The 14,719-nt window shown below is 40.5% G+C and overlaps 1 protein-coding gene across 5 annotated transcripts in view; it reads right to left on the reverse strand.

The window, feature by feature from the left end:
- LOC145441711 (ryanodine receptor 2-like) overlaps positions 1 to 14,719 on the reverse strand; it is an 82,612-nt gene that overhangs the window by 64,891 nt on the left and 3,002 nt on the right. For all 5 annotated transcript variants that reach the window (XM_080319643.1, XM_080319642.1, XM_080319641.1 and 2 more), the window contains exons 2-20: positions 14,579 to 14,698; positions 13,176 to 13,271; positions 13,018 to 13,074; positions 11,649 to 11,720; positions 11,511 to 11,589; positions 10,432 to 10,544; positions 10,173 to 10,372; positions 9,239 to 9,372; positions 9,073 to 9,170; positions 8,566 to 8,682; positions 8,117 to 8,161; positions 7,934 to 8,055; positions 6,354 to 6,518; positions 4,351 to 4,467; positions 4,156 to 4,289; positions 3,438 to 3,556; positions 2,583 to 2,716; positions 2,277 to 2,518; positions 366 to 558 (exon numbers count right to left, since the gene is read on the reverse strand). In XM_080319643.1, the coding sequence (XP_080175769.1) occupies positions 366 to 558; positions 2,277 to 2,518; positions 2,583 to 2,716; positions 3,438 to 3,556; positions 4,156 to 4,289; positions 4,351 to 4,467; positions 6,354 to 6,518; positions 7,934 to 8,055; positions 8,117 to 8,161; positions 8,566 to 8,682; positions 9,073 to 9,170; positions 9,239 to 9,372; positions 10,173 to 10,372; positions 10,432 to 10,544; positions 11,511 to 11,589; positions 11,649 to 11,720; positions 13,018 to 13,074; positions 13,176 to 13,271; positions 14,579 to 14,698 (2,357 nt within the window). The remainder of the gene's footprint in view (positions 1 to 365; positions 559 to 2,276; positions 2,519 to 2,582; positions 2,717 to 3,437; positions 3,557 to 4,155; positions 4,290 to 4,350; positions 4,468 to 6,353; positions 6,519 to 7,933; positions 8,056 to 8,116; positions 8,162 to 8,565; positions 8,683 to 9,072; positions 9,171 to 9,238; positions 9,373 to 10,172; positions 10,373 to 10,431; positions 10,545 to 11,510; positions 11,590 to 11,648; positions 11,721 to 13,017; positions 13,075 to 13,175; positions 13,272 to 14,578; positions 14,699 to 14,719) is intronic.

The following is a 14,719-nucleotide window of genomic DNA, read 5'->3' on the forward strand; positions in this document are numbered from 1 at the left end:
TATAATACAAGTGGTCGAATTCAGTCGATATGTCAAATGATATGAACTACCTTCAATCTGGGAAATATACATCATGGACTGATAATGTTATTCAAGGATCTAAAGACTCCTAAGACTGAAAAAAAAAGAATTTGAACTTGCAAAAAAATCTTATTTGCAACACACGAAAAAAACAATTAGGCTAAATGTATAGAGTAAGAAAACGTAACACAAAAATCTATATTGTATTTGTGCTTCATTTTGTTAAATCCAGTATTACCACCAAATTCTATTCATGACTAGATCTACACGGCAATGCATTTTTCAAGTGAAAACCATACTTGCATGAAATGCCATGCACGCATTTGAAATACAAGTATTCTCACTTGACACCGGGAGAGAAGCTTGCGACAGGATAGAGGAGTCCGTCCAGATTGAAATTTTCAAGCATGCCTTGCACGGGTTGACCGTTTATTCTGAAGGATATGCTCGGCGCATTCAAGTCCAGACAGCAACTTACGATGTCATCGTCGCAGAGAAGATGCTGATTGGAAGACGATACGGGTCTTGGCCTGTGACCTTATCGATGAAAAGGGAATAATTTCGAGTTCGTGCGTGTCGTAGGAAGGTTATTAATCTGATTGAAAGGAACTTAATCCCAAACCACAGCTCTGTAAATGAAATGTTTTAACAGGTTTTTTAAGAGGATCACTTTCATTACTATAAGATGACTCTATGATTGTAGCAGTGTCAGTCACCAAATACATACGGATTTAGCAGCTTTTAACCTCCGGAATCCTGCATTTGGTTATAGTAGTGTCATTGAGTTTGAAAATGTTTCTACCTCTATTTTTCATGAACAAACTAAACAACACATGATTACCAGTTGGAATTCGACTTGACGTGACAATTTGAACTTGTTCGATCGTGGTTTCAAATGGTATATTAGTAGTTAATCGAAAATGGCTATATTTAAAAATGAAAGATGTATCTCTGCGACTACCGGTAACACAATATGACTAATGAATTAGCACAACCTTCGAATATATGTTTAGTTACTGTGATACAGGGGCTATTTCATGTGGTTTTATTGGCAATTTCACCTGTGAAAGCGATGCGGATATTTCCCAAAACTATTTTCTACTTTCTAACAGTGTTGGGATGACTCGAGTCATGACTTGACTCGAGTCAGACTCGAGTCAACTTTTTCGTATGACTTGACTTGACTCGAGTCACTTTACAAAAATGACTTGACTTGACTTGACTCGGCGCTTCAGAAACGTGGATTGACTCGTGACTCGGAGCAAAATTTACGAGTCAATTTCAAGTCATCAATAAGTAAATGGTGGCGACTAAATCAATGTATCATGTGTAAGTGTGTATGTTCGGATAATTCGCGATACGCCGGTGACACTTGTGAGAGCAACCAGTCTTTCACTTATTGTACGTTCCACTTCCGCTGGTCCTCCATTGTTATATCACAAATAAATTGGCCGCAAACGAAATGTTCGCAGCTTACGTTGTTGTAGTAGTAGTAGATTAATCCAATAACTGTTTCTAAGATGGCGCAGTGCTTACATTGCGCAGTGCTCACCTTTACCAATCCTCTTGAATGATTTAAATCTAATGAATACAGTTTATGCGTTTATATTCTTACGGATGTGTAGATGGGTATTATTGTACCATACCAATTTACCCACCAAAATACTCACGTATTTTATTAGCAGTTCTACGTGTGCGTGTGCGATACAACACCTTTTTGCATGTAGGCCTATACTTAACTTTATATTCGTTATTTGATTCAAGATAAATGCAAATTAATCTATATTTCACACAGCTGGCAAAATGTTATGACTTTGAATCATCACTCATACTTCGAAAATGCAATTTGACTTGAATTGTGACTTGACTCGTGACTTGACTTGACTTGACTCGACTTGACTCGAGTCACCTCCAAAATTCGACTGACTTGACTTGACTCGAGTCACTTTCGAAAATCAATTGACTTGACTTGACTCGAGTCAAAATCTGCAATGACTCGAGTTGACTCGTGACTCGAAGGTAGTGACTTGATCCCAACACTGCTTTCTAATATGTGAGATAACGAAATAGTTTTGCCTAAAAATGATCGAGTAGAAGTGAAAGTACTCTAAAAACACGACCATTTGAGTAAGTAGTGTGAGTAGACAAAAATCTTGAGTACTCAAAAAAGTAGAACCGCTTTGTTACTAACCATCTCTGTTCTTCGCAAGTTACCTGTCTCAATAACCGGACAACTAAAATGTATTTCATGTTACCTGTCCAAAGATGCAGCCCATCGAATCCGTACGAATGCAAGTCGTCACCGACTCCATTTCCTCCGAAACTGTCCCCACCTCCCGGATAGGGCGAAAATCCTATGGTGCTGCCCCATCCCACTCGCAGATACGGATCTGGCTGAAGCGGAGTCGATTCGACCGATTCCACAAGCAGCTCAAAATACCATTTCTTGTACTGAGCACACCCGTCGCTCACACCCATGTATAAATTCGGCCGGACACTGACGATACAATAGGGAAACATAAATGTCACACTCAAGTCTACAGTTAGCCGTGCGGAAATACCTGCAGACTTGCTCGACGAGCGCCGTTTGAAGCAAGATGTCTCTTCCCGGAAGTAAATTGTCGCATATCAGATTTTGATTTGAACGAACTGCTACACCATCACATACACACAGGGAGCAAAGCACTTCCAAAACCTTTGAAGTAGCAATTATGAATGAAAAGTTATGGTGATCCGATTGCGGAGGTGGTAAGAAACGAGTCAGCCTATTTGTAGTTTTTGGGAGTACTCAAGTAGATTTAGTTCACTTGTAATACTTAGTTAACCACTTACGTCTTTAGCCTGCTTCCACTTGTACTTTACAGTGTTTCAGGCAATACTACTTACTTTTACACTTTGAATTTTGAAAAATAGAAAGCAGTCACTTTTACGAGTGAAATAGTTATCATGTGTCTGTGAAATAACACTGAACAGTAACTGACAATATCTTCAAAAATTAGACACGTTTGCACTGACATTAGTTACATTGAGTTAGTGCCAAAGATGAATCTTGCAATTTAGAATGAATCTAGTTTGATTAAATGCTAAAAGTTGACGTTCCCTCGACCAAATTCTCATTTTGAAACCACTTGCTCGAGTACTTTACAGACCTTCCTTTTTCTACTTCCAGTCGAAGGAGTTTTCAGATGTCTTGGAACTTGTTGCTACTACTATACAATATAATGTATATATGGCATTACTTCTACTTCTACTCGAGTAACAATGATGAATACTTTTCACAGCCCTCTTTGCCTATTTACGTTGGAAAACAACAGAATCGCGTGGATGATCTCAAAAAATGAATCCAAACAAATTTCATAAGGAGTGAAAAATTTTAGTCTCTGGCTTGATAACACTTGAAACTCCACAAGTCGTACCTTTGCATTCCTGCCATACTTCTCCAAAAGTCCGATGATGGAGCGAATGTGCTGTGGTTTGACGATATTCAAGGCTTCCTGACTGTCTTCCAAGACGGCAGCAAGGACCTCCAAGACACCTGGATACATTATATATAATTGAGTGAATAGTAATTATTGCCCATCCTTCCAATCCAACATCATACCGCAGGGCTCTTTAATGTAGAACTTTCGACCCGCAAAGAAGTGCTAATTAGGAATCGTCTTCGTCATACAAAACCGGCGCACTAATATATTCTAGTTCATGTGAGCTATTGCAATTGTTGTCAATCATTTTATTCTGTGTGTGATGTGAAACAAGGCTCTAACATCGGAGTCAGCAACCATGTTCCCTAGAGGTAACCAGAATCCCTTGGGATCCGACTGACCAGCAATTACAGATGTAAGTTTAATAATGCTGCTCTTGATTGTGATTTAGGCAGTAGCTAGATACCGACACCCTATGAAATTCGATTAATGAGTTTTATAAAGTCATTTTCCAATTAGAACTTATTACCGCTTTATAAACTATTTCAATAATTTGCAACTGCTGAATACTGCGATATCATCAATGTCGATTTGTAACAGTGCCCTGGCAAAGTAAATGCACCCTAAGAGCAAGAGATTTTGCAGAATTTGTGTCAAATTTGACTTCTCTATGCTTGAAATCATTATTGGAATGTATGGAATTTCTACATACCCATTGACGCGATTTGCCCTCCCAACTGTGAAACAAGCCAGTCCATATGCTTCGAGAATCTCGCGCAGTTGGCACTGTTCCCGCGGATCATAGACGCCAGCAGCTCGTAAAGAGAATTCAATATGTCTTCCCAACTGTGGAAGATTGCAAAGAAATGTCTGAATTACCAACGGAGAAATTTTGATAATTTTTTACTTTTGGGCAAGTGCTTCTCCTACTGCCATCATTGCGTTGGTGTCTCCCATCGAGCTGAGTTTGTCTATGATGCGCAGCACAACTGAAATCATTCCCTCCTCTTGAAAAAGCTCTTGTCTGAATGCAATGAAATATAGTTGTATTTACTCATGCTGAAATTGCTTTTATCGTGTAAAGTTGAGTTCACAGGAAGAGATGCAAAGATGCATAGGAATAGGAACTGTGAAGGAGTATATATTACCTTCAATCGCCATATTTGTTGCAATCAGCGCAAATATTAGAATAAACATGCGCATTATATAATTTTCAACCTTGAAATTGACATGCTTGTTAAACATGTATGTCAATCAATATTGTTTAAGACGTTTAGAGACCGACACGGTCCGACAGCTATCGTAAGTTTTAGATCATAAAGCCGATATTGTCTGCCTGCTCATATCAAATATAACACATGAACAAAAACTAGTGATGCTAGTAAGAAACTAGTACTTCTAGTCCAGAAGGCATATATTGAACTGAAAGAAAAAATAATTGGTGATGTATTTGCAGCTCGTGTCAGGGTGATAAATATCTACGATTTACACACGATAATATCTAGATCAAAACTTCCAAAATAAGTGAGCCGTGAACAGACATGGATTGCAGACCCAGCTCTTTCGAAAGGCCAGGTCAATATCTCTTTCCTGAGCAGTTATCAAATTGATAACTTTCATTCCATTGTTTTTATCTGAAAATATCACATTACAAATATCTAATATTTTCAAAATTGGTACATGCACTGCAAACGGCATGCCTAAACAACGATCGATGGATACATAGATAACAATTGGCGGGCTTGAAAACTTGCCTTCTTATCAGAAAATATCAGTACGAGCATCAAAAGGCATGGATTTCTACACTTCCAAACAGCCAAGCGCGATAAATGGTGTCAGTCAATCAACCAATCAACAATTCAGCGCGCGAAGAAGCAATCACGTCGCGTATGTTGATTGTTTGATTGATACGCTTGCTGATATAAATATTCTTTTTAATACATTACTAGTTTCTGACGATTAGCCCTGACGAGCGTGAGCCGAAAAGATTCGGGTTAATTTCCATATAAATATATTATTCAATTATATAGTGTATCTGTACCTCAAAAGTCTCCTTAAAAAGAGAGAATTTTCCACAAGGACGCCATAGAAATCTTGGTTCGATGTCTTTTTGCGCCATACAAGAAATATTTTATAGAGCTTGTCTGATATGATTCAAATTAGGTTTAAACGCTGGTGAATATTCTTGACGGAAATTCGATTATGTCAACCGCGGATTCGTACTGCTAACTTTCCTTTGCTTAGCCCTAGAAAGATATACTTGAGTTTGAATTACAGGTATCTGAATCGAACATGCTATATGCCTACTGCACATTTATCATTCAGAGATCTCAGAGACATGAGTAAAATGAGCATGAACTATTGAACATGAGCTCAGCATGCTACTTATTGGCATGTCCTAGACAAATAGTGGTATATTTCTTACATAAACCTCGAATTTATGTTGCATTTGACTAGTTGGTTGATATGTTCATTTCCCCGGCTAAAACACTCCACCGCAAAGCAAGTCACTGATGAGGTCAACTCTGGATTACCAATACGAGCGTTGAAAGTTTGAAACTAGGTTCCTCATCGCAATCCGATCGGCGTCAGCGGTGTTTTACGAAAAGCATGAACGAATGTGGGCCGTGCTAGAAGTCGGCAATTTGGAAATCACAAAGATTATTCGCCTTGTGTAAAATGACCACAGATTTTCAAATACCACGATTGAGAGAGTAGTCACTAATATTCAGTTTCTAATTTGAGTAACGTCTGGAAAATCGACCGGGGATAGTAAGCTCACGAGCTAGCTTTATTGTTCGATTACCATTCCGCTAATGTTCGCACGCGATAAAGCGCGGTTACACGGTTGTACATTGTGCGTGTGTTGTTCAGATGAAATTATAACTCCACGATTATTGATATTGTTACCTGTTTTTCAATTCTCGCGACTGATGCTGCTTCTCCTCGTGCTCGAGGCCGCTGGACACCTCGCCGAAATAATCCGTGAGATCGTCGATGCACTGCATCATCTCTTCCACGTTCAAGACCGACGGTCGCCTGGAAGTTTTCTTGGACGTGTACGAGTCCAATGCGCTGACAACGGAGATAAAATGTGATAGAATTACTTTGCTAGAGCGGCTATGCATATGTATATTCTGCTATATTTTCGTATTAGTAACAAGGCGACCCGGCACGACTATGATATCTATTTTCCGGGGCACTTGGTAGGACACCAGCCATTGTAGCGACATACCAAGGAGGAGTAGACAGACACATTTACTCACTACCAATGTAGTGATCTTAGCTTCTTAGGGTTGCATTTAAAACAAAAATGTTTAAAACAAGGCCCTTGTTTAAAACATGTTATTTTAAATCCATGACGTCACAAATATTAAATTATGACGTCATATTGGATTGACATTGACTATATATTGAAAATGTAGGGTAAATATAGCTCCTGAGTACTATAGCTGTTGAACCGAGTATTTTGAGGGTTCCAACCATCCCATATCGTATACGACGGCTACACTGGGAGTTTATTGTTCGTAGGCACATAGAACATGTTTTTGGAAAGTTATGGCATAATTTCACAACTTAAAAAACGTTTTTTTAAAGGCCCATGTTTTAAACGAAGTGTTTTAAACAACCAATTGTTCTAAATGCAACCTTAAATGATCTATGATGATCAACGGTGTCTTTGCAATACAAAACAGAGAAAGGCAAGTTGAAGAGCCAATACAAGGAAGCGAAAGGAAAACAGCGCGGAAAGCCCCAAAAGATGAAGATAGTCGTAAGATCAAGATCAAACACCGTCGAACCAGGCATTGGCGTAGGCTACGCTAGATCGAGAGACCGTGTCAGCATCCTTCTATGTGTTCATAAAATATATTTGAGTCTTGCGTATAGCATGGTACATTGTGTGTCTTGAGCGGATGAAAATAAGAAAACCGCAATTATGATTATGATTTTTCGATATATTAATTCAACTATATCTGTTGGCATCACAACCAGCAACCTCACTTCAATGTATTTCCCACGCGAAACCATGGCAGATTTCACGTTTTCCGTCAATGATACCTATCACGAATAAATACATATTTCGCACTTCAAACAGCTCATCGAAAAACGATCAGCGCGGTAAATATCACGATAAGCGACATTACAAAGAACAATATTGCTCGTTGATAATGAATTTTCGTCATGCTACGCATCAGCAGAGGCGGTGAGTTACCATGATACGGGGGCTATTTCGCCCAGTTATTGTGACAATTCACTTGTAAACGTAATGCAACCATTTTTCAAACCTTATAATACTCTCTACTTTACAAAATACAAAGTGTAGAATTCAAGTGGTTTTACTTAACTATCTGATAAGTAGCAGTGGAAATACACTAAATCATAGTCATTAGAGTAAGTAGTGCACGAGAGCGAAACATACTTGATCACTCCGAAAAAGTAGAAGTACTTCACTATACTGAGCAAGTGCTCTCAAAGTCAGCCATACTCACTTGATGAAAGTCCAAAAGATCTGTCCGCTCCTGCGAATGACAGTCGCAGAGCGTGCCTCCCCGACTTGCGCTCGCGTCAAAGTCAGGCCGTCATCCATATGACCTTCGTGGTGCACGATCGCCTAAACGTCCACGGTAGATATTGTACGTAAACGCAAAAACTATTGCGTTTAAAATACGCACCTTTCTCTCCTGGGATCCCAGCCTCATTGCCTTGGACTCGACCGTCTGGAATATAGGTTTTGGTAGGTTACTACATACAGTCGTGGTCAACGTAATCATCGTTGGTACTCAAGTAGAAATAGCAATGTCATAAAATTATTCTCTAGTACGAGTACAAGTATTGATTTGAAGATACTCAAGGAGGCACAGAACTTAAATATACAATTGATAATACAGAGTTTGCCTGGAAAATAAAAAGTACATATACTCTAGCTAGGCCAAAATTTGCATGAAAAACTGAAAACAGATAGGTAGAAGTAGAGGTGTTCTAAAATTATGATCACTTGAGTAGTTCAAGGCGGCAAAACCTAATTGAGTACTCCAAAAAAAGTAGAAGTAATCCGATACTGACCATATCTGGCTATGCATCATGCGACCAACACATTGATATCAAGATGACACCGACTAACCTGGTACGATAACCACTTTCCGGAACTGCAATGCTGGATAAAGCAGACGGAATCGCCGAACTTGATTTCAGCGGGACCCATGCCTTCCACGTCATCTCCCCACGGCTCTATACGATCCTGCAGAGACATTTAGAGCTATTATTTAGTAACTTTATCAGCATATAGCGGATCTCGACAATCGACAAAATGCGAGATACAGTCCAGGGGACCTTTATCCTTTTTAGCGAGGAGCTCCTAATATTTTGAGTGGTTTTGTGGCTGGTGAAATTCGAGACTAAAATAGTAATCATGTACGCTCGGGCAGTCCTCCTCATTGCCTTATTACCAGTTGGACTGCAATTATTAGTGTTTCTATTATCAGTGTGGCTATTGTGAGCTGTGGTTAAATACTGGAAATGAGACATCATAAGGACATATCACACGAAGTTTCAGATTTGTACCTTCAACATCGGCCATTCATTGACTCCCTAAAACGAATCTCCAGCCCCTAAAACTTTGATCACCAACCTTGGATTGTCGAGCGCAAAATGATGTAACTCGTACCGACGATTCTTCCGCGCTGAGCAGAAGAACGCCGCGGTCCTCGGACACACTCAGATACCGACCTACACAGACATTCGACAAGTTATCTCGGGCTGCGTAGGGCTTAATATGATATCAACTCTTAACGTACCGGACGTGATGTGCCGTAATCTGAACGGCTGTCCCCAAGATATATGGGACCCGCTCCATTTTACTTGTACAGACTCCAACCTCCACAGGGAGCGGGCGTGGCCGCCGGCGGCGCCAGTTTCGTACTGCACTCCCCTGCAATACGTCATAATATCGGGTCGTTCGTACGAAACCAATATGCGCTTTGCTTCGATAACTAGCAATCTCCATAGCGAAGTGTAGTTCAATGGAACTCGCGAGTGGGCTCGGTAAAACCTAATACCTGAGTGATTCTTTTCTAAAATGAGTGTTAGACCTTGAGTCGAGTCTAGTATCTCTTATTAGGACGTATGTATGAATGATGTGAAAAGTTTAACTATGTACCTTTCACACTATAATAAAGAATATAATATCTGCTTTACGTCACGTTAAATTTAATTTGGTATTTTTTCGACCACACGTATTTCATGGCACTCAGTGAAAATGATGATGTAGGCTGATCACAATTCCACACAAATAAGTTGCGACACGACTTATCGAGGCTTCCACGTTGGGAAAATAGTATCGGAACTATAGTTGTTGATAAATAAACACTTAGCGGAACTGGGCGTGTAAATTTGGTACACGAAAAACAGAATCTCTTAATACACGACTCGAATCATTGCCTTTGTCCGATTCGGATTCGGATAATCGAACCATTGCGTCCCTCCCTATAATCGCGAGATTGAATTGTATATTAAGGTCAATCCGTGTACGATTTGCACGACGTGTTTTGAACTTCAACTGTGTTTTCGTATTATTTTCCCATGTAAACTTGAATCGCGTACTGACGGCCGAAGGCTGGACAGTGAACACGTCAGGCCTGGAGCGACAGCGGGCCGTTCCATAATTCGGCGTAAAATGACTAATAACCCCAGAATCGAAATAATATTAAAATCAAAACATCCAAACGATACCTCCTCTGTACATCAGGCGAGGCATTCGGCGATACGGTGAGGCAGTCGTCGACGTGCCCGTGGAACAGCCTCACGACATTGCCGCCGCGTAGAAAACCTTGGACTTTGCTGGCGGCGGCCGACACCGGGCCGGCGGTCCACAACGTCTGTTGGAAAGACGCTAGGACGCACAACGAACCGTTCGTGTCCAAAGACAAATGCTGAAAGCATGCGGGTCGATAAGTATAGGCCGTATTGGTAACTTTTCTGAATGAGGTACCAGGAATCTCTCCGTGGCTACGCTGACCAATATCAGATCGTCGCCCACCCGGACTTTTTCACCCTCCGACCGCTGCTTCGAGGCAGGGTGCACGGTCCACCACCTCGATTCTCCTGTGGATTTCAAAACGGTCATAACATGCGACCATTTCATAACATAATGTTATTACAGAAGGATATTGCATTCTCAGCGTTATAGTACCTGGTATTGTATGCATACATTTTGGGCTATATTAATGTAATACAATTGAATAGTATATTCATATTGAAATGAACCCGAATATTTTCGGCTGACACTCGTCAGGGGTAATCGTCAGCAACTAGTAGAGAATTGGAAAGAACATTGTATATCAACAATCGTATCACAAAATATGACGTCACCGGCTATTCGAAATTTCATGCCGGTGACGTCATATTTTGTGATACGATTGTTGATATACAACGAGAGAGAGAGAGATATGTTATTCTTTTTCGCCTGCACAATCGAGATGCTTCCACGACGGATTTGCGATGCGGCCGTGAGGTCATCTAGTCTGCGCCCCCGTTTCTTTTTCTCCTCCATGCTATCCGTGATTGCTGAGCGCCTAGCAGGATAGCTGCGGATACCAATTTTCGAGTCTTTGGTATGACCCGGCCAGGCAACGAACCCACAACCTACCGATCGAGGAGCCGGACGCATAACCATTACACTATCTCGCTCGTTCTTTCCAATTGCGCAATAAATCGAAATTTGAGGTCGCGACCATAAAAAGTTTGGGAACCCCTGCCCTTCATAATAATAAGTAACGGTAGTCACTATAATCAGTTCAATCAGTTCGGTTTATTAGCAATTTTTATCGGTTCAATACACCACAAAAATTGCGATACAATGAAACGATAGGAAAGGAAGGTGTCGAAACGACTTGGGGTAGTCTTTGGAATTAGTGGTTTGTCATCGACTACTCAAAGAATTATGAGTCAGTACTATAAAAATACCTTTCGGTCCCACCCACAGGTTATGCGTTTTTATCGAAATTAATCTCGACGTTTCATAGATAGTATACAGATATTTAACAAGCGACCCATTATTGACCCACGCACCTGTATCTTCTGCTGTCAATCCAACGTCGAAGGCCAGCTTATCGTTGGACGTCTGCGACGCAGATAAACAGGAGAGGTACTGGAAATAATTGATCGGTGACGACGAGCCGGCCTTATCGCTAACGTGCAATCACCTACCATTCCACTGAGAGCGTGCTTCAACTGAACAGCGTTCCCGTACAAGAGCGTTCTGCTATGACCTGTTTTTGACTGTATAAGATGAAGCGTATTAACTGAAATCGTTATTTGGATTTTGTATGGTATCTGATTACGCATGGTTAATTGGTTACTGATGTGATGTGTGTTTTCAATAATATACTTCACTTCTTTTTATTGTGTATACATATTGCCGGTACAAGCACGATTGTGGCTCTGGTGCCTGAGCGCTATGGGCTGAGGAACCTGCTACTCATTCTACTTGAAACAAATCATGCTGGGTGTTCTGTCGTCAAGTCGGCTACGAGCGCAATAGGCTCAACACGCCATGTTTTAAATAGGTCCCTATGGAATACCATATCGGTGGAAGTCGTTGCAACAAAGCACTACGTAAAGCGATACCAGTAGTCTCAGCGTATAGATCAGCATCTTATACGCATTCACAATAGACCCGTTGATCGACATTGGAAAATCTTATCACGGGATTATTCTGATTTCAAGAATACTACAAACACAATATTCCCATATACAGCCTTACATATCATTGACAGAAGCATTTAATATAATGGTTGTGCCATGCCTATATTACCGATATCTTCACGGTTCCTCAGCAATTTCAATACATGGGGTATTATTGATTCCAATAACGGTAACGCTACATATCATCTGGTTTTAAGAATGATATTTCAAAATGACTTGAACTACTAGCTAGTCATAAATCACGTCAAAAAAGGGCAGATGAGTCAAAAGATGATAAGCTCAACAACTAATTCCCAGGTTGTAGGCTGTCTCGTAACATAAAGCAACAAAACGGAACCAAACCAAGCACTGCAATGAACATGCCGAACACGCAAAAGTCAATAGAACCTGAGGCTACGTCGGGATAATTAGTTGGCTAAAGAGGGAATCCTGCAAGCGGCTGTAGATATGGGGGTACCGCATGAAAGAAATAACTGGACACGGAAGAAATATTACAGAACATTTCAAGTCAATGTGAAGCTGCAGTCTATGTTCGGTAACTAAACCCACAAGATCAAGTAAATTGAAAAGTAATTTACGTTGCGGTACCATGACTACTGCGTAATTACATTGGTAGCATTCTGTGTCCAAATAATCGACCTAAGCATGATGATTGCAGAAACATATCACCTAGATTCTAGAAACTTCTCGCCCATAGTTCGAGAGGCAGTGTAAGGTAGTATGTACGCCGTACGGTGGGTATCTCTAACTGCATACTTAGAAAACCATGCATTTCGACAAAATCGCCTTATTCAAATCCATGGCGGATAAGGCTGATTCATAAAATGCATCACAGCCGCACTCAAAAGCACTCGCCAAACACAACCCTTGCCTCATCTTTTCCGACAGTGTTACTGGAAACATCAGAATCGTCACCAAACTCCTCTCCCTATTACGAATATATTGTCAAAAAGAGCTACGGAGAGACTTCTACCGAGGCCGCGACATGAAACCACAATTGTCAGTTGTAGCGTTGCGCTGTATACTTACGTAATCCTCGGGTGTTGCAAGTAACTCGTGCAGCGCTCTGACGGACAAGGCTTGTGCGAGTTGGAATACGCATCTAGGAGTGTCCGTCGGTGCAGACTGGTAATAAAAGAAAATCGGAGGGCTAGTCCAACTCCAAATGTAATGCATTTCAGTTGTATGTTACTCAAGTCAAGTCCACTGGCGTTGATGGCATGGGTCAAGAAGGATGTTAGATGTGTTTTTCTAATTTTTCGCTAGCTCGATCATATGCGTCTTTCCAGGGTTATAACCAAGTCAAAAGGTTCCGAGTCACAAGTCAATCTCACTTTTATAGTTTTGACTCGCGTCAAGTCGAGCCATTTTCGAGTCATTTTACGCATTTGAAAAGATCACTCGAGTCAAGTCGAGTCACCAAAAAGTCGAGTCATTGCAACCCTGGTTTATACAGATTCCAATTTGTAGACATAAGTTATTCAGGGCAGGGTGAACGTTGAAAATACCATTTCATGCGTTATCGGCGACACAGCAAGAAACAGTGGGATGTATAGGTGACATTTTTAACCTCGCGAACAGCGCTGGAAATCTAGAAATTTTTCGGATTTTCCAAATTATATAAGACTTACAATTATAGTTACAAATTTTCCAAAATTAGATTAGGATTAGAACCGCTGAATTCGCAAAAACTTGGAAATTGAACTCGATTCGAAATTAAAAAGAAACACAACAAAAATCAAATTCAGCTCATACCAAGTCAGATTTCATCCTCATAAGCATGAGTATGACAAATGTTTGTACACCGAGCTCGGCTATAGTTTTGCACTGCCGAGTTCTCCCGTAGCATTTTCAGTGAAACCATGAATTAAATTGCAAGTAAAATTAGGGTATAGAAACATTTAACAGAGTAGATTATTACAATTACAATTCGCTCTAATTAGTCTAATTACACAACTATAATGATCTACTTGTCCAAGTCTGCTTGCGAATACATTTCGATTGTGACGTTATTATGAGAATCATAATAAATCACATTAACATATAACTAGACTGGACTGTAAATAAGTCCAGTTCTATTTTCTTTGGCTACCCGTGAACCAGATTCCAACCGCTTGGAACCATATCACAGCTAACTCATGACCAGTCGAACACAGGTCTCAGATTTTCATCTGAAAATCTACTGATGCAAGCACGGGATGCTGTTGCGCGCCGTAATATAATTACATATGGTGTAAGTTTGTCCAAATCTTTCGATTACCTTGTCAAGAATAAGATGCAGTATATATTGGCATATATACATACAAGTACGCCAGATCGTCTGACATATATACCGCAACGTCACGGGGCAAATCCCAGGAAAGTTATACCACGAAATCGCAATTATATCGGTATGCGATCCGACATTAGGTCGCTAACGAATATCGACTTACTTCAGAGTTTGAAATTAACTCCGCGTAACATATTCTGTTGCCGAATCCTTCGGCGGCGAGGGCTACTTTCACAGCTTCCTTTTGATTGGTGCTCGAGCATTGGAAGTAAATCTCATCCTCCTAGAAATTAACAAGCCATCG

This window comes from Botryllus schlosseri, chromosome 6, assembly GCF_051294905.1.
Source record: "Botryllus schlosseri isolate E-star chromosome 6, Bs_hap1, whole genome shotgun sequence".
Lineage (NCBI taxonomy): Eukaryota > Metazoa > Chordata > Ascidiacea > Stolidobranchia > Styelidae > Botryllus > Botryllus schlosseri.